Here is a 21,723-nt window from a genome sequence, read left to right as displayed (position 1 = left end):
TGGGAGAGGAGGCACAGCTTTTCAATCCTCATACCAACAAACCTGTGCAGGGCCTAGGCAGGGCTGTCTCTGTAGAACCCCAAAATCCCGTGGTAAGTGGAGCAGCCTGCCTGCTGAACTTGCCATGACTCTTCTGTGCTTTAATCCACAGTTTGATTTGGGGGATTTTATGCTCGCAAGAAGGAGAAAGGGAACCTAAAGTTAAAGCAATGTAAAGGGATGCCAGGGCTCCCTATGGAGGTGGAGAACAGGATGCTGCTACAACACTGATACCAGCTCATTTGATGTTATTGGAAAGGAGGGGAACTCCACAAGCAGGGCAATCACCTTGGAGAACAAGGGAGAGGTTTATTGAAAATAACATCAACTATATACTAGTAAGAACTTAGTATCAACAAGAAGTGTAAAATTTGTTTCTGTGAAATTTTTGCTCGCTTTCCTGCAAATTCTTTGAGCAGTAGGAGGCAGATGGGGTCCTCCTTAGCCCAGGAGCCTTTCTGAGATTTACTAATTTCCTCTCTGTTCCATCAATATCTGCCTTACATTGGAAATTATGAGTCTCAGCATTAGCCAGCCAGGAAGATGATAAAGAAGCCTCATACAGAGTGATCTACAATTCCTCACATCATCTAGGGCTTCTTTACAGTCTGAGACCTTTTAACTCATTCTGCTTGCCTTCCAAACTCTTTTAGATAAACAGATGTTTTTGCCTAAAATGAACTTCAATCTAAAGAAAAAAAAAATAAAAGGACGCAAGCTGAAAAGCTTGTTCTTAAACAATCTTATTCAATCATTAACATGAGAAATGGCTTTGTGTGTTCCTAGACATGTCACAGAACTTACTGAGATAAACAGATTCCATGAGAAATTTTATGTAATTTTCTGCAGTCTTATGAGCGTGTTTGTTTTCTTCTATGTTTGATGCAATTGATGCACTCTGTCTCATTACAGGTCAGGAAGGGGAATGAGCCAGCATATCCAGACTTTCAGGGCTTTGAAAGAGAAATTTCTCATGTTTTCTTCTTAAGTGCCAGCTGATATAAATTAGATGAGACTTTTGTCATGAATGTGGAAACATTAAAGAAAAGTAGTAGCTCATGAGTGGAGGGAGGAAAAAAGAACACAGATTAGGAAAGACAGATGTGTTTAATGACAAACACATTTGTCCATGGGAATAATTTCTACTGGCCAGAAGCCCAATTAAACACATAAAGTAGAAATCCAGAAAAACAGATTAATGATCCAGTCATTACGATGGAAGAAGAAAAAGACAAACCCAGCTAATTCTGTACTGAGCATGACAGATGAGCTCACAGCAAATAATTGGGTGACATTCATCAAATGTGAACTGAAAGGAGGCATTGGAGGGCAAAACACTGCCATAATCTCTGGGATTTACAGTGTTGGAGCATTTGCTCATAGGAAAAGGAAAATTTCATCAAAATAAATTAAGTTGGGCCTTCCAAAATTCATTCTGTACCACGGTGCTTGCCAAAACTTTATTGGAGGCTTGATCATTTTTTTGGAACTGTTATAACTGTGCATGTAAATCATGCAAAGATGAGACCCTGGCTGGGAAAAGCTTACACAGCTCCTGCCAACAGAATTGTGGGTGGCTTCATATTAACTGGCTCAGGAAGACCACAAACCTCAAATATTTCTATTTCTAAACCTTGTCAAGGTGACCTAGTCCAGGTGGAAGCCTGGAAGGGAGTTTAACTATTGCATACTGAACTTTAACAGTGTTTTAATCCTAACTTTCTGCATTTAAACGCCAACGAAACAAACAAGTAATTCAAACAAACCCCCTCCAGGTACCAGTTTTCAGTGAGATAAAGCGAAAATAATGGTTTAAAACCTTTTGAGTGTGGCAGACTTGCAGTAGAACCTGTTGTGGCACAGAAAGTGGAAGTTGATCACCCCTTGATATTTTTGCCACTTTGTTTTCACTGGATTAACTGGAAGGTTGTTGGACTGTTCCCAATCTTAATTGGTCATCACAGCATTTACAAAGTGTGCAAATATTCATGTCCTCATCTACAAGTTGAAGACCATGTCTCAGCCCATCAGAAAATGTGGATATTGAATGCAGGGTTCTTAGCAAGTAGTCACTGGACATATTCAGTTCATGTGAGAATTGAGAATTTCAGTTTTCCAATGGAGGCCATAAATATTAAAAGTGAAGAGGGGATATTTAAATATTCCCTGTGCTATTTAGACAATATCTAGAAGTGTGGGAATCCTTTGAGTAGTGCTTGTGGAGTTGAGAGATATAAAATTACTGCAAACATGAATTTTGCCTTTCAGCTGGACTCAGTATGAATCAACTGCACAGTCTGTTCTCTCCTGTGAAAATTTTATTTTGATGTGAAAGTAATAAATGGGAAATATATCTGTCAGAAGTAGCACTCACTGACCTTATTCAGCCTGCAGAAGAGGAGGCTGCAGGGAGATATTAGGGCACCTTCCAGTACCTAAAGTGGCTGTAAGAGAGCTGGAGAGGGACTTTGGACAAGGGCATGGAGTGTCAGGACAAGGAGGAATGGCTTTGAACTGAAAGAGCGTAGAATTAGATTAGATACATGGAAGAACTGGATGATCTTTAGGGCCCAACCAAGACCATTGTGTGATTCAACTCAGAGCAGGACCCTGAAATGGTCACTGCTCTGTGAGTACACAGTGCACTTTCCATGAAGTGAGAGTCCAGTGACTGCTGTTTTCTCCCTGTCTCTGCTATTGGCCTATTCTGGGTCCTCAGACAAGTTGCTTTAGATTTTCCTGTTTGTGTTTACCCTTGGCTTTAGCTAAATGTTATCTGTATAGAGTTTATTTGCTGTCACATAGGCCATTCTTATGACCTTATGCCGTGTGTGCTATAATAGTGGCTGGTTTTGTTTTTTTCTCTGGAGGGTGCTAAGTACAGTTTTTTTGACATTACAAGTAAAAATGGGAAAAAATCTGAAGGGGAAATCTTAGTGTAGAAGCTGATCCTACTTCTAAAGCTCCCTTTTTTTCCAGTTTTTCAAACTGTCAATGGAAAAGCCTTGAGTTTATTAGATATCAAATTTCATGACCAATGATAGCGTGTCCTTCAAATGACAGCTCCTCCAGGGAAGAAAGCCACTATCTAGAGGTGATATCATTGCTGAGAATACAATCGATGCTGTAGCAATGTTCTATGTAAACTCATTCTCAAATATCACTGTCAGATAAAGGAAGTATATCTAGGAGAGAATCTAGGACCTTTCTCTTAGCTTCATTGGAAGCCAACAAGTGATATTCTGTACAATAGACAAGTGCTTTGTGCATTATTTTATCTTAAGACCTGCAAGACTGCCAAACCATCAAAATGTAGGAAATTCACTGATGTAAGCCTTGTGTTAGCCAGGTCTGAGGTGGTGCCAGAAAGAACACCTACAGCAAGAGTAAGTGACTCCTGACAGGTTTTAGAGCCCATATTTTACAAATTATCGTGTTAGATCTCATTGATGCATGGCATTTTTGCATAGGCTTTAGTTCATTCAGTCCATAAAACTGCAGATTTGGATGTCTATCAGTTCCCCCCCACGCACATCCATTTTCAGAGAGTATAATTTCAGAGAAACCAGTTTCATAGTGACAAAGGGCATCTCAGAGCTTAGCTCCAGCTTTCCAAGAGCACATTTGCAGTTAGCAGTGAATGGTGCTAGTGTGGATCTCTGCTGCTAGTCACTGTAAAAGGTTGTTGGAAAATCCTGGCCTCAAGGGACTTACAGTGCAGACAAGGCTGAGAAGCAGCAAAGAGGGATTATCTCCTACTTACAGGGGAAGAACAGAAGCACAGAGACTTTAAATTACTTGCCCAAGGTAACTGAGCTGGACCACGTGATGAAACCAGATCCTCCTTGTCCTCCCACTCAGCACTTTTTTTTCTGAGATTTTAAAATCACACTGGATTTGAATCATAAGAGACAAAATGGAAAGTTCAATAGCACAGCTTAAATAATTCATCCCTCTCAGATTTGTGATTTCTTTGGCATTACCCAGATGCCTTTAGGGACAGCTGTGCCTGTCATAGAAAATACACCTGAAAGAAAGCTTGTCAAGCACTTTTAGAGGTGTCATCACAGGGTGTCTCAGAAGGGTCATCACTGACTTTCTTTGGTGTTTCCATAGGTGACAACTGGTGGAAGAGCAACTTACTATGTGTCATACAGACGGGAACCCTTTGCACAGATCAAATTACCCAAATACTCCCTTCCTAAGGTGAGTCCACCATTTGTGAACATAGACATGTGATATCTTTGGAAGCCAAATATGTGAGGTTCCATAAAGTCAAGTGCCAGGTCCTTCACTTGGATCACAACAACCCCACGCAGTGCTACAGGCTGGGGACAGAGTGGCTGGAAAGTGGCTCAGAGGAAAAGGACCTGGGGGTGTTGCTTGACAGCAGCTGAACGTGAGCCAGCAGCTCCTGAGGTAGCTAAGAAGGCAAATGATGTCTTTGTATCAAAAATATTGTTGCCACCAGGACTAGGAAAATGACCTGTTATAACACAGATTTGTTGGTGGCCCTGATTTAGAATTGGTGCATGCTGTAAAATCAGGGGTACTTTTGTAATTTAAAGATCAGAAGTACTTTAAGGCTAGGTGTCATGGAAAAGTCTTTGAGCCATGTAAAGGAGGATTGTTTATGTTGCCCTTGGTTACTAGAATATTTTTGCTGTACAGTAATAACTATCTGTCATGTGCAGATTAATGAACTCTGCTGGAGTTGTACGTGTGTGGGGCTGGCACCAGGGTAATGCAATATTTCCACTGCAACTGGCAAAAACAGATGGAAGTCATTGGGCATTTTGCTTTATTTTCACACTGTTGGAATAGATTGGGTACCTCCTTAATCTTTAAGGAATTACAGCTCCTGGGCAAGAACAAACCTCCTGATTTAGTCTTCCTTTGTTGAGGGAAATGGCAAATCTCCTACTGATTTTACTCACTGGGATAGAATTAGGCTCTCAAATGGTTTTTCTCCCCATCTCATGCCGATAGGATATGTTAGGTCTATTAGAAATAACCCCATTTAATCAATCCTAACTTTTCATCTAGATACCTCACACAAAAGATTAAGATGCCTCCTAGGCAGGATGAGGATATTGAGCTGATCTTCCTCCAGATATTCTTTCCTGAAATCAGGTCACTCCATCCTTTGGGACACTTCCAGAATTATGATTTCTTGATGCAGAAAGAGTGCAAGGAATTAATCAAGGCCTCTTGGCCTCTAGAGAAAATTTAAATAGGTACAAATAGATAAATGGAGTCTCATATAACCACAGTCATTTTGCTTCTAGCTGAACCTGTGTCAGTTTTTTCAACAATGGTAGCAAGGATGAAGTGCTCCAATACTCATCACCACCCTGAAAGCAATTTCCATGAACCTGTTTTAAAATAATACCAAGGAAATACATGATCAAATCTCTTTGATATAAAAACTAAAGGGAGAAACCCTTGTTAGACTTTTTTTATCTTGGTCAGCAGTAGAAATCCAACAAAGGTTAGTGGGTGGAATATTTGATAGCCCCTATATTGTGGGATAATTATCTCAGATAAACTCTCAATAGGAAAATATGTTATTAAAAATCACTGTCAGCAGTAGCTCAAACTGATACCTATACCTCACCTTCAAATAAATGTGAACTCCAAGGTTTTTTTTATACCATCCCTTGTCAGTTGGAAGCACAAGCCCATTATTTCAGCATGAGAATGAAAATTATCACTGCTTTTAGCCTGGTGCCATATGATGCTTAGTGACTATGAAGACTCCAGGCTCCAAGGCTGTGAATCTTCCATGAGTAATAAAACTGACTTACCAATTTATAAATAAAAAATGAAACTGGATGAAATTCCTTGAAGGTACCAAAAATGAAGAAAGCAAAAACCCTTCGCCCAGCTGGTGATTATTTAAAAAGTGAAATGCAGAAAAGTCACAATGCTGGTAATTTATTGGCTTGCTCTAACAGAAAGTTGTTAAACATACCTATAATTCATGCTCCATCTCCATTCTTTCATAATTCATGGTAATTACTACATGTCCCGAAGGGCAGAGAAATACAGAGATCCTCAGTAACAGGCCTTTTGTCTTCTTTTAACAGGACATGCACATTATCAGCACAGATGAGAATCAGGTGTTTGCAGCTGTTCAGGAGTGGAACCAGAATGACACCTATAACCTGTACATCTCGGACACCCGAGGGGTCTACTTCACCCTGGCCTTGGAAAATGTGAAAAGCAGCCGAGGACTGGAGGGGAATATTGTCATTGACCTTTATGAGGTATGCAGTAAAGGTCACCCTGCAAGCAGCAGCAATGGCCTGCTTGTTCAAGCAAGTGTAAATCTCTTACCAACCTCCCAGGATTTTCATATGTTTTAGGATCACCCTGAGGCATTTCCTGGATTTGATGCTGAGCTGACCCATGTGGGAATAGATGCAGTTATTCTGCTATAGGTGCAACAACTGGTTGGGTTCAAGTCAATGATTGGCTAGCTATGTGTAATTTCCAAAAGGGAAAACCATTATCATCCTAATGTGGATATCCATAGGAAGACTAAACACACCTTTTTTTTCCCCTTGGGCATCTAAAGACACCTGCTCACAGTTAGGGAGTGTGGACTGCACCTTCATGAGCACTGAACAGTTTGTAAACTATAACGAAAAATTTGTAGGTGCCACTTGCCCAGAGATGACAGATGGACAACTTCTACCCCAAACTGTCTCCCATCCTCATGCTTCTTCCAAGCCTGTCAGCCTTGGCCAGCAGCAGTGCATTCAGAGCAGTTCCAGTTCCTGGTTTCTTCAGAGCATTCTGGTTTTGGTGTGTTATTATTTGTTGGGTGGAAGATCTGCGGAGATGCAGGGCTCAGTGCTTTGCCAGCAGCAAACAACTAATCAGTAATAGTAATAGAAATGGTTGCAGGCTGATTACTACTGTTACACAGAGAAAGTTCTTGCAGCTGCATGCAGAGGTTATGACTATACATTTTATTATTTCAGCCAAAATAATGCTCATTTAACAACATAATCAATTTGTTTATAAAAATCCAGGTGATATAAGTCAATGAGGGAAAACTCACAAATAACACATTGATTAGTGTGAAGGACAGGGTTTATGTTTTTTCTTCTACTGGAAAAATATATTTTCCTGCCTCTGAAAAATTATATTTCTTTACTATGATGAACCAGCTAAAATTAACATGTATTGTCTCACATTCCTGGGCAAACCTGCATACTCCCCACTGGTATATCATAGACTTTTCACTGTTAAATGCTAATAAATTTTTACAGAGTCATTTAAAGAGTAGTATCACTCCAGGGGCTTCAGAGTAGAAGGATTTGCATCCTGACAGTTGCCAGGAAGTTGCAGATTTGCAGAAAATTTCTTCTTCCTGTCTCACTTTCACAGCTGTGCAACAGAGACCAGACTCAACATGAAATCTTTTTGGGGATGTTTTGACAGGACCATATTCTGCTGGAATGGATTCTGCTGACAAAAATCAAAACATTTGAAACAACTGGCTTGATTTGTCAGAATTTGGATGTGGAAGGAAAGCAAAGAAATCAAGTTTGCAAAACATCAGTGTCACAGCATGTTCAGGATTCCCATCTTTTGTATTGATTTTTTTTTTCTGGTACACAAAAAGATTCCACACTTTTTCTGATGTAATCTTCTTTCTCCCCTGTTTTGGCAGTCTGTAGGGGCAGTGGGACAGACCCCATTCTCAAGCTCACAGAGCTCAAGTGTGACCTGATGCATGTTGCACCTTCAAGCCCATCATCAGCCTATCTGCAAGAATTCAATGAAATCCAAAAGTGGGCTGTTTCCTAGGGATTTGCTCTTTGACCATTCTTGTCTTTTTCTTCCAAGGAGAGAAACCACACAAGGCCTTTCAGCTTTGCAAGATATTCCTTTAGTGCCATTTGATGTTCTAAGATTTGACTGAGATGCCTTCCTTGCTTTTACAGAGGCTTTCCCCTCCTGGGAGTGCTCAGGTGGACATTGCTTTTGGCCTGTTCTTCCGATGTATTTTTTTTCATCTCTCTCCCTTTTTCCTAGGTAGCAGGGATCAAAGGCATATTCCTGGCTAACAGGAAGGTGGATGACCAGATCAAGACTTTCATTACCTACAACAAAGGCAGAGACTGGCGTTTGCTACAGGCACCAGACACTGATCTAAGAGGGGATCCTGTACTTTGCCAGCTGGTGAGTGGCAGATCTTTTCCAAGGCACAACTGACTCCTTCAGAGCTGCTTATTGTAGTCACTAGATTAACAAAACTCCCCATGTTTTCTCTCTTGACTTTCTGTGTGTTAAATGAATTCAGTAAGTTTCTTTATCTATAGCTTCATAGGTTTTAAGGGCAAATTCTGACCGTCTTTCTTGATGTATTTAATAGAATTCAAGTCAGAATAAGAAAATTGCTGGGGAAAACCACTCTAAGTCAGGTTGTTGTTAAAGCAAGGGCAGACATGCTTGTTTGTAGTGCAGAGTTCCTGCTTATCCATCAAAGGAACATGTGACCTATGTGTGCTAAGAGCAAAGGGGTCATTTTCAGAAGGATCAGAGCATCTGTGTGCAGTCACCAAGGGTTCCTCTGATATTTAATTTGGTGAATATTAAAGCTTCTGCCTTTTGTTTGTTTTCTGTCAACAGCCCTTCTGCTCACTGCACTTGCGCCTGCAGCTCTCAGAGAACCCGTACACTTCAGGGAGCATTTCCAGCAAAGAGACAGCTCCTGGGCTGCTGGTGGCCACAGGTGAGAACATCAGTGCTTCTCACTGCTCACCCATACCTCTCTGAGAGCCTGAGACATGAGGTATTCCCCATTGGTGTAAAATCTTTCAGCTCTGTTTCAGCAAGAGCTAATTCGCATTAACTCCCATTTGCTTTGGGCTAGGAGAAGGCATATGGCCCCAAGTTCAAAAAGATTTCAGGTATTTGTTGCTGTACAATAAACCATGTAGATCTAAGCCCACACTTCCAGGATGCCATTAGCCAGTGGCATTACTAGATCCTCTCATGTTGTTACAACCACTGGACATGTCTGCCTGTTTGCTGCAGGGCCCATGAAGGAGATTGGTACCCAAGGGCTGCACTCCTAGGGGGTGTCAGTAAGTCCCACCTTTCAAGTAGCAAGCACAGGGTTGTCACAAAGCCTGTCAGGTGAAGCCTGGGCTTCCTGGGTGCCTGTCTTGTGCATGGCACCTACTTTTAACTCTGTACTGCTGCAAGATAAGCAGCATTTAATCAACACTGCATGGGCCATTGGTGTTGTGGGCTGTTCTGCAAAATAGTGCTTTGGCAGGTTGTGTTGTTTAAATGACAGCCTGCTACAATACTTCATGGTGGCACTGGCAGAGCCACCGTAATTAATCCACTGGATGGATGGGGCTACCAACCACCCTCAGCTCTGTGGGAGCTGCTGTCTAACAAAGTGCTTCCTGAATGGCTGGTGCTATTGAAAGCTGGCCTCTGAGCAATGGAGGCAGTTCCTGTCTTTTCAAATGGAGCCTCTTAACTACCCTCAAATATGTCTGAATAGCTTAACTGTTCTTTCTAAGGCTCTGTTTATCTCCTTGGTCCTGTTCAGCATAGCAGTGGCCTGCAAGTGTGGGCAGTTTGCATATTGTCTGCATGAATTTACACTACCTCCTCCAACCATTTTCATTCTCATGTCCTTCTGTGCTTCAGTGTGTTTGCCAGACTAAGGCAGAACCTGAGACGGGTTCCCTTCATGACATTTATATCTCAACAAGGGAAATGCCATGTGATTTCCAGTTCACTGATCCAGGCCAAATGAAGTGAGATAATTTGGTTCAAACCTCCAGACATCCCCATGCATAGCCAAGTGGAGTCATCACTCCTGGCAGGTTGCACTTGCTAGATGGATGCTTAGGAACAAGCCCTACTCATGATGCTGTAATTACAAAAGCTTTTTTCTTTTTTTTTAACCTTTTAGGAAGCAAATAGAGGCAGCAGGACTGTGAGATTCTAGGCATTGATCTAAATTGTTAGTAAATTAGGTTCTTTTCAAACTGCCAGTGCATGGGATGAATGCTTTCCCAGTCTAACAATTAACCTTTAAAAGGCAGAATATAATTTCTGCCTTACTGCTTTGTAGATGAAAAAACCTTACTTGTTGGGAATATACACCTCTGTTTCCACTAACCAGTTTCTCAACAGCAGGAGCATCTTACCATGTTGCTAAATGTATTCAAGGATAGGCTTTGCAATTTTTTCTCACAAATGTTTGCTGCTCAAACACTTCATTTACATTGAGGCATTTCCAGCAATGATTGGAAACTTGGACACTTGGTACAGGACAGAGGTTAGATTCCTGCAAATGAAGGAATTATATTTTATTGTCTAATTTTACAGCTGCTAAATCCTCTTGACTTGTTTGGGAGTTACATTTTGTGAGGTTTAAATGCATGCAGCTGAAATTAGAGGAAGAGAATGAAGGAAATAACGGAACAGCTTTGCACAGAAAGACAGAATGAAGTGATACCAACCAAATTACTGCCTTTTTACTCCCTTTCCTTGCCTCCATCTGTAAATCCATGTTTGAAAATTTGGAGTTTCCATTTTGGTGTTTAAAATATAATGATACAAAACTTACACTGCTACCTTTAAATCAGTGTCTAGTTCTTGAGGACTTTCACTTATTATAAGATACTGGGCTAAGAAGGTCTTTGAACCGAAAGAGTAGATTTATCTTCTTGAACCTGGATATCCCTACAGACTGACCTTCTGTATGGTTGCCCACATCAGGTTTTCCTTACAGCCTCCTCTAAAACAGTTGGTGACTCCTGCTGGTGTCAGGAAAGAAAATTAGGTAGATGGACAGTATGATATTCCCTATATCCTGAACACTGATGAAAACACCCTTCTTGAGTTGTGCTGCCTCCCAGAGCCAGAACTGTTTTGAAATAGCATTGACACAATAATGTGGTTAGTTGAATTCTGTGATGGTAACAGGGGAGTGTCAACCTATCTTAATTTCTAATTTTCCAGCATTAAATGTCAGAAATTTAATTAACATTTTCATTAGCGTGTTCATCCACATGTCTGACACTTGTGTTGCAGGCAATATTGGCTCTGAACTCTCCTACACAGAGGTTGGCGTGTTCATCTCTTCTGATGGTGGCAATTCCTGGAGACAGGTATGTTTTGCACAGAAAAGGAAGGCACGGAGCCTTTTGCTATTCTTCTGACTCTTTACTTCCCAGGGGAGTGGAGCACTCATGCAGTACTTCCTCTGTTTGCAGATCTTTGAGGAGGAGTACAACGTTTGGTTTCTGGACTGGGGAGGGGCACTAGTGGCCATGAAACACACGTCAGTGCCCATCCGGCACATGTGGTAAGGAAACTTGTTACTTTGAGAGGGTACCAGTGTCTACAAAATGAGCAGGTGAAGTCATCTATGTTTTACCCCCATTTTGGTTTTTTTGATGAATATTATGATTATTACACCATTTTATAAATATACTGGCTCCATACATAATCACCTACGATTACTCTTTGCACTGCTAAGGTACTATGAGCCTCCAGGTGGGGTTTCTTTCCTACAGACACACATATACTAAGTCATCCTTTGGGCTTCAGGTATTTCTGAGAGGATGTGTCTCTTGTTTCTACATTTTGTTTACAGAATTTAACATTAATCTGGTAAGACAGATAAAGGGAGGGAGAGGAGAGGGCAGTAGGTGTAGATAAGGACAACAGAGATATGTTGCTAACCTCTCTAGTATTTGACTATCAATTTCCAGAGATACTGTGGTGGCAACTGATTAGAGTTGGAGGTGAAATAGGGCAAAATGATTTCTCAGTTGAAGACACTGTTTTGCTATAAATGGGTTATAACAGCTTAAGCACTAAAGATACCACTCAAAATTATCCTCTTCTTAGCTCTTGCCCCTCTGACTCCTGCACCAGTTACACATTCTAAAATTCATAACTAAAACTGTTTACAGAAAATGGCTGTGTTAGTACCACCTTCAATCTTGGGGCTTGATTGAAAGAGGAGCATATCTAATGGAGTGACCCACCCAGCTTCTTATGTTGTTTAGAAGTGAATTAGTTAGAAATAGATTTCAGAAACAAGATGTGTTCCTGTATACAATATTGGGTTGTCTCTCAGCTTGATGGTGCTAAGCACATGTCTATTACTTTGCATGCAGAACAAGAAATGTGCTCTTCAGTCAAATAGAAAGAGAAAGCAATGGTGTTTGGCAGCAGTGATGAGGTGTTAAGGGCTCCTCTACCTGAGTCATTATTGTACAAAATCCTCCAGTGAAATTGCAGTCATTCCAAATCTGGACACCTCAAGACAGGTTGACTTCACCCATTTACAAGCTCATGTTCCGCAGATGTACTTTGAAGACATTAACAGCTACTTTTTCAATATAAAAAGCTTCTGGACCTAATGTTTCTGACCTGACAGATAACTCTGGGATGAATGCAACATAGATTTCTTTAAAAGTTTTAATATATTGCATTTGAGCCCATTTCTTTGCCACCTGAAGCAAAGAAATGACTGCTTTATTCACAGTGTGATAGTGGACTGTTAACCATGGGATGTATTGGCTCCATAACTGGACACACAGAGGAGAGCAGTAACAGGGCAGACTCCAAAGGGTGAGCTGCAGACTCCAGTGCTGTGAATGTGTTGGGGTGTGACTGGAAGCCTCTGGTGGGTAACTCAGTTGTCATGGCTATAATTGAAGTGCTCTCAGAAAAGAGGACATCAGGACTATGTCCCAATTTTTAGATGAAACCAAGGATCAGTCAAGGAAGGAGAAGCTTGTGTTAGCCAAGGGTGGGTGTCACTGGCAGTGAGTGCATCAGACTGCAGCAAGTTGAGCTCTGGAAGAGTGAAAGGTGAGCCCCTTAAGGAAAAAGCTGCAAGTCACGTATTAACCATTAGTTACTGCATTATTCAAGCCAGGTGCAACTGTTTTAATTGTGTCTTTAATTTTGAAAGCTCTTCAGGCATAAAAAGCATGTTACTACAAGTGCCTGTACTTACATATTGGGAAAGATTTGGTCACAGGTTGACTTTTCATAGGAGCTGACAGCTCAGTTCACCTTTGTTTGCAGAGGCTCATTTCAGATGCTCTCCTTTCACAATAAGTCTCCTGAAATGGTGTGTGCAGTTCTGAGTGCCCCACCCACTCTATTAAATGAGGAGTGATTTAGATTTTTTATCAATAAGTTCCTACAGGTTTCCTTCAAAACTGTACCCTTAGGGGCTTTGGAATTTGCTTCATATTGCTTCAGTAGGCACCTGTTTTATGGGCAGGAGTGGAATAGATTAAAGGGTGCATGTAAATCCATTAGTTCTCAGGCTGAGACATTGTACAATAAGTTTCATGCTGGAGAAAAGAGGGGCGGATAATTGAAAAGCTGAGAGAACTTTAGCTAAGCTAATGAAGCATGCTGTTCCCCAGAAGTTGAAATGCTATTTGGAGAGATAAGCATGCAAGCAGAACGCATACAAATGCACAGGTGTATGGGAAGATACATGCATTTAAATAAATAGATTTAGGGAAGATAATCCTTCTGTGTGCTGTTGTGCTCCCAGAGTTCTGTCTTAGGTGTAAAGTTAAGTTCCTATTCTTGCACAGGTGCATTCTGAGACAGGTGAAGGTGTCTTGCTGAGTGACATGAGGGGCAGAGAGTTAGGGAATGGTGACTGCCAATCTTGGCTTTCCACACCAGAGATCTGAGGTTGGTGTAACCCATGGTTTATAATACACACTACAGTGGCCTCCTGGTCCTTTGGTGGTGTGTCAGATATTGTCCTACCTGCTTGGAGCAGGAGGGGTTCAGTGTCCACCAAGAGCCTCCCAGACAGATCCAGGTGCTCAGATGCCTGTGTGCACACACACATTCAACACTCCCCACTCCTACAAATAAGCTAAATCTGCCTTTAAGTACTCATAGGGCTAGGAGAGATTGTAGCTAATGCCATATGGCATTGATACAGGGATGGGTCAAAATGTCCTGTGGTGGTGAAAGCAATTTTCATGCATTCAGGCCAGGGTTGCTTATGCTCTGAGTGGTGCTTCATGCCAGGTGCTATTCCAGACCCAGAAACAGGTCTTGGCATAGCCTCTTGATCCCTTGAGGTCTGATGTACAGCTGCATAAAGTATATACATGCACTTATTGCCAGTATTTATGCTTTCTAAAGCTTTGATCTTTCAAAGTATCAGGAGCATGAATTTAGTGGGCTGGGAAATGGCAAAGATTGGTGTTTGTATGTAAATCCAGCTGCTGGAGCTTGCAGACCAAGGCAAGCCAACATTTAATTGCTGCATTTGCTCTAGAGTAAGTCTTTTTATGTGTATAAATGTTGTCTGCTTCTATCCCAGGGTGAGTTTTGATGAAGGAAGATCCTGGACTAAATACAGTTTCACATCAACACCACTTTTTGTGGATGGATCCCTTGTAGACCCTGGCATAGAGACCCAGATAGTGACGTAAGTATAGCAGCTCCAGTTTTAAATTGTGATGGCAGAAGGGGTGTATGGAGATCCCCAAGTTCATGGTAACCTCATGATGTGCAGTGCAGCATTGTGCAGCTGCACATGCAGTGTTTCATGAAGGCATTGTGCTGTTTTGTGGGTTTTGCTGGTGGCCACAGGCCTGCCTGGCATGTTCTTGCATCATGTGGCAAATAGATGATGGAGCCAAGCTCTTTCCAGCAGTGATAAGAGATATAGCAAGAAGAGATGGTCCCAAGCTGAGGCCTGGGAGTTCACATAGAGCAGTAGACAGATCTACTTCTCTGGAGAGTGGTGTAGCCTTGGTCAGGTGGCATCTAGTGACAACCAGAGGTCCTTTCTCATAATTATTGCTGAGATTGCGTTCCTTGGATCTGAAGGCCCAGGGACTGCAGTGCTCTTCAGAAGTCAGAGATCTGTATGGCTGTACCTCGTGCCAGTTCTGTGCTTGCTCCAGTTGTGTGACTTGACTGTCTTTTGAGATTGCTGGTGGGTATGAATATACCCCAACCTTGTTGCTTGCATTGTGGGCCATTGTACATCCAGTTTTAGCTCAAGATAAAAGTGTTCTCATTGTGCATGTGCAGAGATGACCTCAGAATAACCTTCCTGTTCTGGGGTGTAGAATGGCTCACCTATCCCATGGAAGGAAGAGCCTGGGCTGGCACTGATGGTGCTGGAGGTAAGGCTGGTGGAACCAGTGGAGTGATGTTGGCCCAAGAACGGGCCAGGATTTGAGTTTAACAACCAAGAAAGGAAAGTTTTAAGGTTCAAAGGCATTTTTAAGTAGTCATCTGACCTTCTGCACAGAGCAGATCAGAGCACTGTGCTCTGGGGCTCTGAACAAAGCAAGGACAAGATGCACTGCCTGCACTGGTTTCAGAAATGCCTCCTTACCTGTGTGTCTTTGAACTGGCTGAAACAGCTTTCTGAAAAACATCAGAAAGCAAGGTGGCTAAGATGCCTTAGACTGAGGCATGCCTGTGAAGCATACCTACCCTGGCATGAAGAAGTGCCTTTGGTTAATCTCATCAGATCACACTGTTGCACCACTCCAGTTCAGGGGCAGGACATTGATTATAAATTTCATCTTGCAGTCAATCTGCTTTTCTTCATCTGCACTTGAAGTTCCTGCACATTTTCACTGCTTGCAAGAGAAAAGAGATTCAGGTCAAGTTTATTTTCTTCTAGGCTTCAGTCCATCTGCATACTTATACAGCATAAATGTGTGGGTGGAGCTCATTGCTGGTGTCACAGGTAGTGAGAAACTGAGTGCCATCAGTTTCTGAGGAAGTTGGAACAGGGTAATAGCTGTGTGTCTTAGACATTTCTGCTACTGATTTGAATGTATTCCAACTGTGTTGTGTGATTTGTGTTGTTATGCCTTTCAAAACCAGCTCTACATCAGCTTTACACAAGCAGAAGTGACCATGCGCCTATACTTGAAGCTGAGCTCAGCTGCAAGAGAGGAGCTGGGGGAAAATAATATTTTACTCTTCTAATGAATGGTCATTTGAACTGGCTTCTGGGCCATCTATGCCGTGGCAGAAGAAATGTTTGGTGCTGTAGCCTTGGAGGGCTCAGGAAAGCGTAGCTGACTCCTGTGTAGCGCATCCATATCCCCTGTGATAAGCTGTCTTAGGAAGGACAGGCTAAGTAATTATGGTTATGCTTTACACAGCAGCACTCCTCTGCTTTATTCCCAAACAGTGCTGGAGCACAAAAAGGCAGCCTCTGTGTCTGTCGCAGACAGCTACTGAGATTTTATCAGAGTAGAGGTGGTGCCAGTTCCGGTGGCATTGCTTGCTTTTCCTTTATTCCAAAACAATGCCTTGGCTTTGACTTTTTCTTCTTCTTTTTTTATTCCTTTTTTCAAAAAAGCAAGGTCCTTGTTTTGTAGAAGAATATATCTGTGCATCTCTTGCCTTGCTATCTGCAAACATTGTCCTGTTTTTGCAAAGAGCAAAACTGAACAGCGTAGGATATACCTGTGGGCCTTTTCAGGAGACTGCTGCGAGCATCCTGTTGGGAGAACACATATGCCAGTTCCCAGCTAAAGATTAGAACCTGCAGGTCTCTTCACTCTGAGCATTTTTTTTTCTGCAAATGCAATGACAATGTGTAATTTTCTGTGTTGTTTAATATGGTGTTTTTCTGTGAAATTCTTCATGCAATGTGTGTCACTTTCCTGCTGCACACACGTGCAGACACATGCACACGTGCAGAGAGATAGATCTGAACTCACATAAATGTGCACATCAGCACCTTCATTAAATCAGTGGAGCTAATCAGTTGCAACTAGCTGTGGATTTAGGCCATTTGATTTATAAATCAATGCAGTTTTCTTTTGAGATGAAAAATGCATTATAAATCTGATGTTATTGTTATTTATATCTCTGTAGTCTTCTGGTGGAGAATGTAGGAAGTGAGTTATCTTCCTGAATATTGTGTACTAGGTTTGTTGAGAACTTTTTCTTTTGAAATCTTTGCAGGCATATTACCATTATTATTGCCAATGCTATTGTTATTGTTATTATCTTTATTATTACTGTCATCATTAGCAGTTTTAAAAACCCTTCTAAATAGTCTGTAAAAGCCATACAAGGAAATTTCACATGACACTTGCAATGAATGTTTTGAGAAATTTCTATCCACAGCATGAAAGGAACTGAGGAGGAAAGAGGCTATTTATAAAGCTGTATGCAAACCATTTCTATACAAACCACTTAGGTGCTTCTCCCAATGAGAATTTTAGTGAACTCATTTATAAGGGCAGTGTAGGGTAATGCTGAGCTTGTGTAAACTTTGGCTGAGAAGAAATCAATGTATTTCTATTGCTACTTGCCACCCCTGAACAAAGATTACACATGGTGGTTTGGAGGTGCATGGAATTCGTGTTTGTAGGTAGAAACCCCAAAGATTACAAGAAGCTGATGAGAGGAGCACAACAGTCTGGGATTTGCATCCCAAACTGATCATGGGGTCAGTGGGAGCTCTTAGACTTGAAGCAGCACTGAGGCAGAGAGGCCAAGGCTGTGGTCATATTTGTGTGCTGCCAAACTGGGTAGGTTAGTGGCTTTTAAAAGTTTGTCTCTCATCCCTGAAAATGCAGAATACTACATCTAGTGGTCTCAGCTGATTCCTGTTAGAAAAAATTTCTTCCATAGATTAGCATCAAAGTGTTCTGTGTTCACCCATTTTAAAAAAATAATATTCTGAGGGGAATGTGTATACATAGTCATTATACTCCAACTATTATTAAAATATTGCATTATTAACAATATTTTCATAATACTATTTTATTAAAATCAATATATCAGTAGAATGACTTTCCCAACCTTCATTTTGTGCCACATGCTGTGAGAGGCTCTCTGGGCTGCTGAAAGGAGCAACCCTTTTAGCACACAATTTTGTACCACTTCATAGCTATTAAGTGAGCTTTTTCCATATCTGTCTTTATTTTATGAGTATCCTAGGCTTTCTGAATCTCTGTGCTTTGTGCTGTGTATGCTTGTCCTAAACACTCCTAAAAAACTTGTCAGTATGGTAACATCAATAATTTGCTTTATGAAGGAGCTTTATTAGATTCTGAATATCTAAGAGTACTCTGAATTGGGAGCTGCTTTAGTGGGGTGTTGGACAGGATGTCTTGCAGAGGTCTGTTCCAACCTAAATGATTCTATGATTTTTTTATGGCTACAATGCTGCAAGAATTAGTTGTTTGTTTACAAGCTGGAGGGATTCAGTTAAGAATGTAGTTTTGTGATGCACAGGGAAGTATCATGAGACTGTGTGAGCTGGTCTGCCTTGAATGCTGCCTAACCACTGTCCTTCCTCCAGTCCTGGCTGACCATCTTCTGCAGCTCCTTTTGTTGTTGCTTTGACACTTCTCTCATCTGAAAAGAGAATCAGTTCAGCTCCTTTAGTGCAGAGCTTTGTACCAAGGTACATTGTGGTGCTCGGTGCAGATGTGGGGAAAAGGCTGCAGAACACACAGGAAAATAAATGCATAAGGGTGGTGGCTTAGACATGTTCTCAGATGAATGCCTACAATGAACTAGGCTTTTTGAAATCTGCAGGTTCCTAAGTTCTGTGCTGTACCCCTCACTGTTAACTAGTGTGTCTCTTAATGATGTCATGCTCAGATGGGTCAGATCTAAATTTTCTGGATTGACAAGCCATAGGCACAGTGTGTCACTTGTCTGAGGCTGTCCAACAGGGGAATCACACTGTATTCCCCTTCTAGTCAGTTGTGGTATATCCAAACTAGTTTGTACCATTCACATCAGAGACAAGATGTTGTCATGGGTCCAGAGAAGGGCTTTATGCTGTTCCAGCTCTGACTCATAATTGTTACCCCTGCCACTTCATCTCCTGTGCTAAGCATCTCTCCAAACCTATTTTAAGAGGAACAACCTTTTTGCTTCACAGCCCTGCATCATTTTAGTACACTCATTATGTGTGTGTGTGTGCAGACACTCATTTCCAGATGGGGATCATTAAGTTCCTCTGTACTGATAAATAAATATTTATGAAGACACACCCACGTGTGTATATAAATTTCTGTGTAGTTCTATGCATGTGAACTTAATGATCTCTATATATGTGTGTATGCATAATTGAGCTTTAATATTTGCAGTGAGCTGAAAGTTGGTCTGTCAACACTACTGTGACTGCTGCCCTTGGCTATGTGTGTTAGGAAATGTTCCTGGTTCTAAATGAACAGGGTACAAGTCCTGGCCCTTTCCAGCACCTACTTGTTTATGTGGCCATGCAGCTTTATCAGAGATGAAATGGGAATAATTCTTTCTTTCCAGAAGACCCATAAAATTACTGGTAATCCATCACTGGGTGGCAGAAGAGTGAGGAAGAATGAATAAGTAATTGAGAGATGTTGGAAATGTTGAGATGGGTGCCAGGGGAGGAAAAAAATATTTAAGAGCGCAGGCCACACTGGTGTCAAACCAGAAGTCCCTCTATTTCAGTTCCATGTTCCAAATGTGGCAAGTACAGGATGCTAAAACTGTATGTATAATACTAAATTATACTGAAAGTATGACAACCTTATATACTTCTCACATTTATAGAGATTACCATGTTTGGACAAGAAAGGTTCTTATTTGTTATTCTGTGTATTTCTAAGATATTCATGAGTTTTCCTATTTTTGAGAGTTTTCCTTCTAAATACTTTGAAAAGGTTTTTAGCAGTCACCTTATCCTGTGGCCAGGAGTTCCATAAGTTACTCTTATTCTGAAGAACTGACTGTGGGAGACATCAGCAAAGCAGATACAGGTATGAAGGCAGTGTGGACAGATTCTGATTCACAATCAGCAGAGATTCAGCAAACTGGGGATGAGAAAAGGACAACAGCTCCCAGGTCCAAGCTCCCACTGAGTTCAAAGTTACACAGGAGCCAGGAGTAATTTTCCTGTCTTTTTCTGATAAGGTGATTATCATCTTTTCTCTTCAAGCATGGCAACATCCGCTGCCTTTTGTTCAAGTCTTGCTGTTACATTAAACACTAATACAGGAAAGAAAATTACCAGCTGACACAGTGTCCTTGAAGTATTCTGCCCCTTTGCCTAGGGGCGGGGAGCCATGGATCTGCCACCTCTGAGGGGGTGTACTGAGAAAAATCAGGGTGGAACCAGTGATAGAAAACAGTGCCTTTGCTGGGATGAGGTCAGAGGAGCTTGTGTTCTCCCCCTGGTGCCAGGCTTTGCCCTCCACAGCCAGCACCTCTGCTCAGCAACATCAGCAAATGAGAGACAGTGGGAGTGGATGGCAAAACACCATGAGGCTGTTTTTCCTTGAAGCAATTGAGGCTCTTGTACAACATGCATGAAGAAAAGAGTCCATGTTCCTCAATTCCCATGGCCCACAGGTTCCTTTAAACTTTCCTGACATCAGTCTGGCCTCTTTTCGCTTCACTCTGTGAGAAAAGAGGAAAAAACTGTCTGAAAAAAACATAGATCTTCTGCCACTTTGCTGCTGAGCCACACAGAAATTTGGCAAAGAGGGAATCTGGAAGAAAGATTTCACCAGTTCTCTAGAAAGCTAAATCCAACCTGCAGCTTCCAGTGCAGAAAATGAGACAGGGAGCTGTCATGCTGAAAGATTCTGAACTTTGTCCTTATTTACCCTCTGGGAACCAAGGCTGTCCATCCAGCCTGGGCATTCTCTCTGGACTACCAGAACTGTGGACTTTTTTAAAGATCAGAGAGAAGATTTCAAAGCCTGGTTTATCCAAATTGAACCATTAGATACTAGAAAAGACTGTTACATTTTAATTGTTGTCCCTACAGTGGTTTTAACTCACTTTTCAGTTTTCCTTTTTTTTTCTGTTCAGTGCAATATTTGTTTGTGGTGCAACTCGCATTGTTATTGGCTATGGATTTTCCTGCAAGGCTCTGATGTGTCCTTGTGAGTTCAGTTTCTCTATCCTCCCTCAGAGTACTGTGCAGACGGCAGTGCACAAACCTATATAAGGACTCTTCATAATAGAATCCATGAAATTAAAGTGAATCTGTTAAAATAATGACTGCACACAGAAAAAAAGGTAAAATTTGGAGCTTGATCTGAGAACAAAAATTCCAAGTACAATTATTAAGTAAGGACACCAAAATGATTGAGAGGATATTGGTATTTGCCATAGTGAGCTGCATTCCTGTATCATCTGATCTAATTTCAAAACCTTCTGGGAGTAATGAATAGCTTGGACTTTGTGAGAAAATGATCAATCTGCTAATGGCATCAAGTGACTTTACAATGGACAAGAAAATGTGTGTTATAGGAATTCCCATTTTATCCCAGCAGATGATCAGTTTATACCCTGGAGTAAGAGAGTTGATTACTCATATCATTATCTTTGTTTGCAAGACTTAAAAACATTATTAACGACCCCAAGATTAATCAGTGTCACTTCCTCCTCCCATCTGCCGCTCTGCCAGAGGAGTAGTCTGCTTTTTAGCCTTTGGATCTCTGCATGAATTCACCTAAAGAGTCCACAAGGAGCACAATATTGCTTGTGCTGTTAGTACTTGCAGAGTGAGCTGAGGCCTTTCTGCGGCACCTGAAAGACAAATCAGGTGATGAGAACATCTGCTTAGAGTAATCTTTCTCAGACAGCAGTGTGTGATTTATTTGGCTTTAGGAAGAGGATGTCTGTGACCCAAGAGCAGTT

General features: G+C 41.5%; 1 protein-coding gene across 1 annotated transcript in view; it reads left to right on the top strand.

Moving 5' to 3' along the window:
• The window catches only part of LOC128937256 (VPS10 domain-containing receptor SorCS3-like), a 264,166-nt gene that overhangs the window by 199,922 nt on the left and 42,521 nt on the right, over window positions 1-21,723 (top strand). The window contains exons 8-14 of the mRNA XM_054276750.1: window positions 4,156-4,245; window positions 6,129-6,308; window positions 8,089-8,235; window positions 8,686-8,788; window positions 11,119-11,195; window positions 11,301-11,392; window positions 14,408-14,515. Coding sequence (XP_054132725.1) covers window positions 4,156-4,245; window positions 6,129-6,308; window positions 8,089-8,235; window positions 8,686-8,788; window positions 11,119-11,195; window positions 11,301-11,392; window positions 14,408-14,515 — 797 coding nt within the window. The remainder of the gene's footprint in view (window positions 1-4,155; window positions 4,246-6,128; window positions 6,309-8,088; window positions 8,236-8,685; window positions 8,789-11,118; window positions 11,196-11,300; window positions 11,393-14,407; window positions 14,516-21,723) is intronic.

This window comes from Melozone crissalis, unplaced genomic scaffold, assembly GCF_028551555.1.
Source record: "Melozone crissalis strain CALT ecotype California unplaced genomic scaffold, PUWL_Pcris_2 ptg000019l_1, whole genome shotgun sequence".
NCBI lineage: Eukaryota > Metazoa > Chordata > Aves > Passeriformes > Passerellidae > Melozone > Melozone crissalis.
Note: the sequence above shows the minus strand (reverse complement) of the source record. Positions and strands in the feature narration are given on the sequence as shown.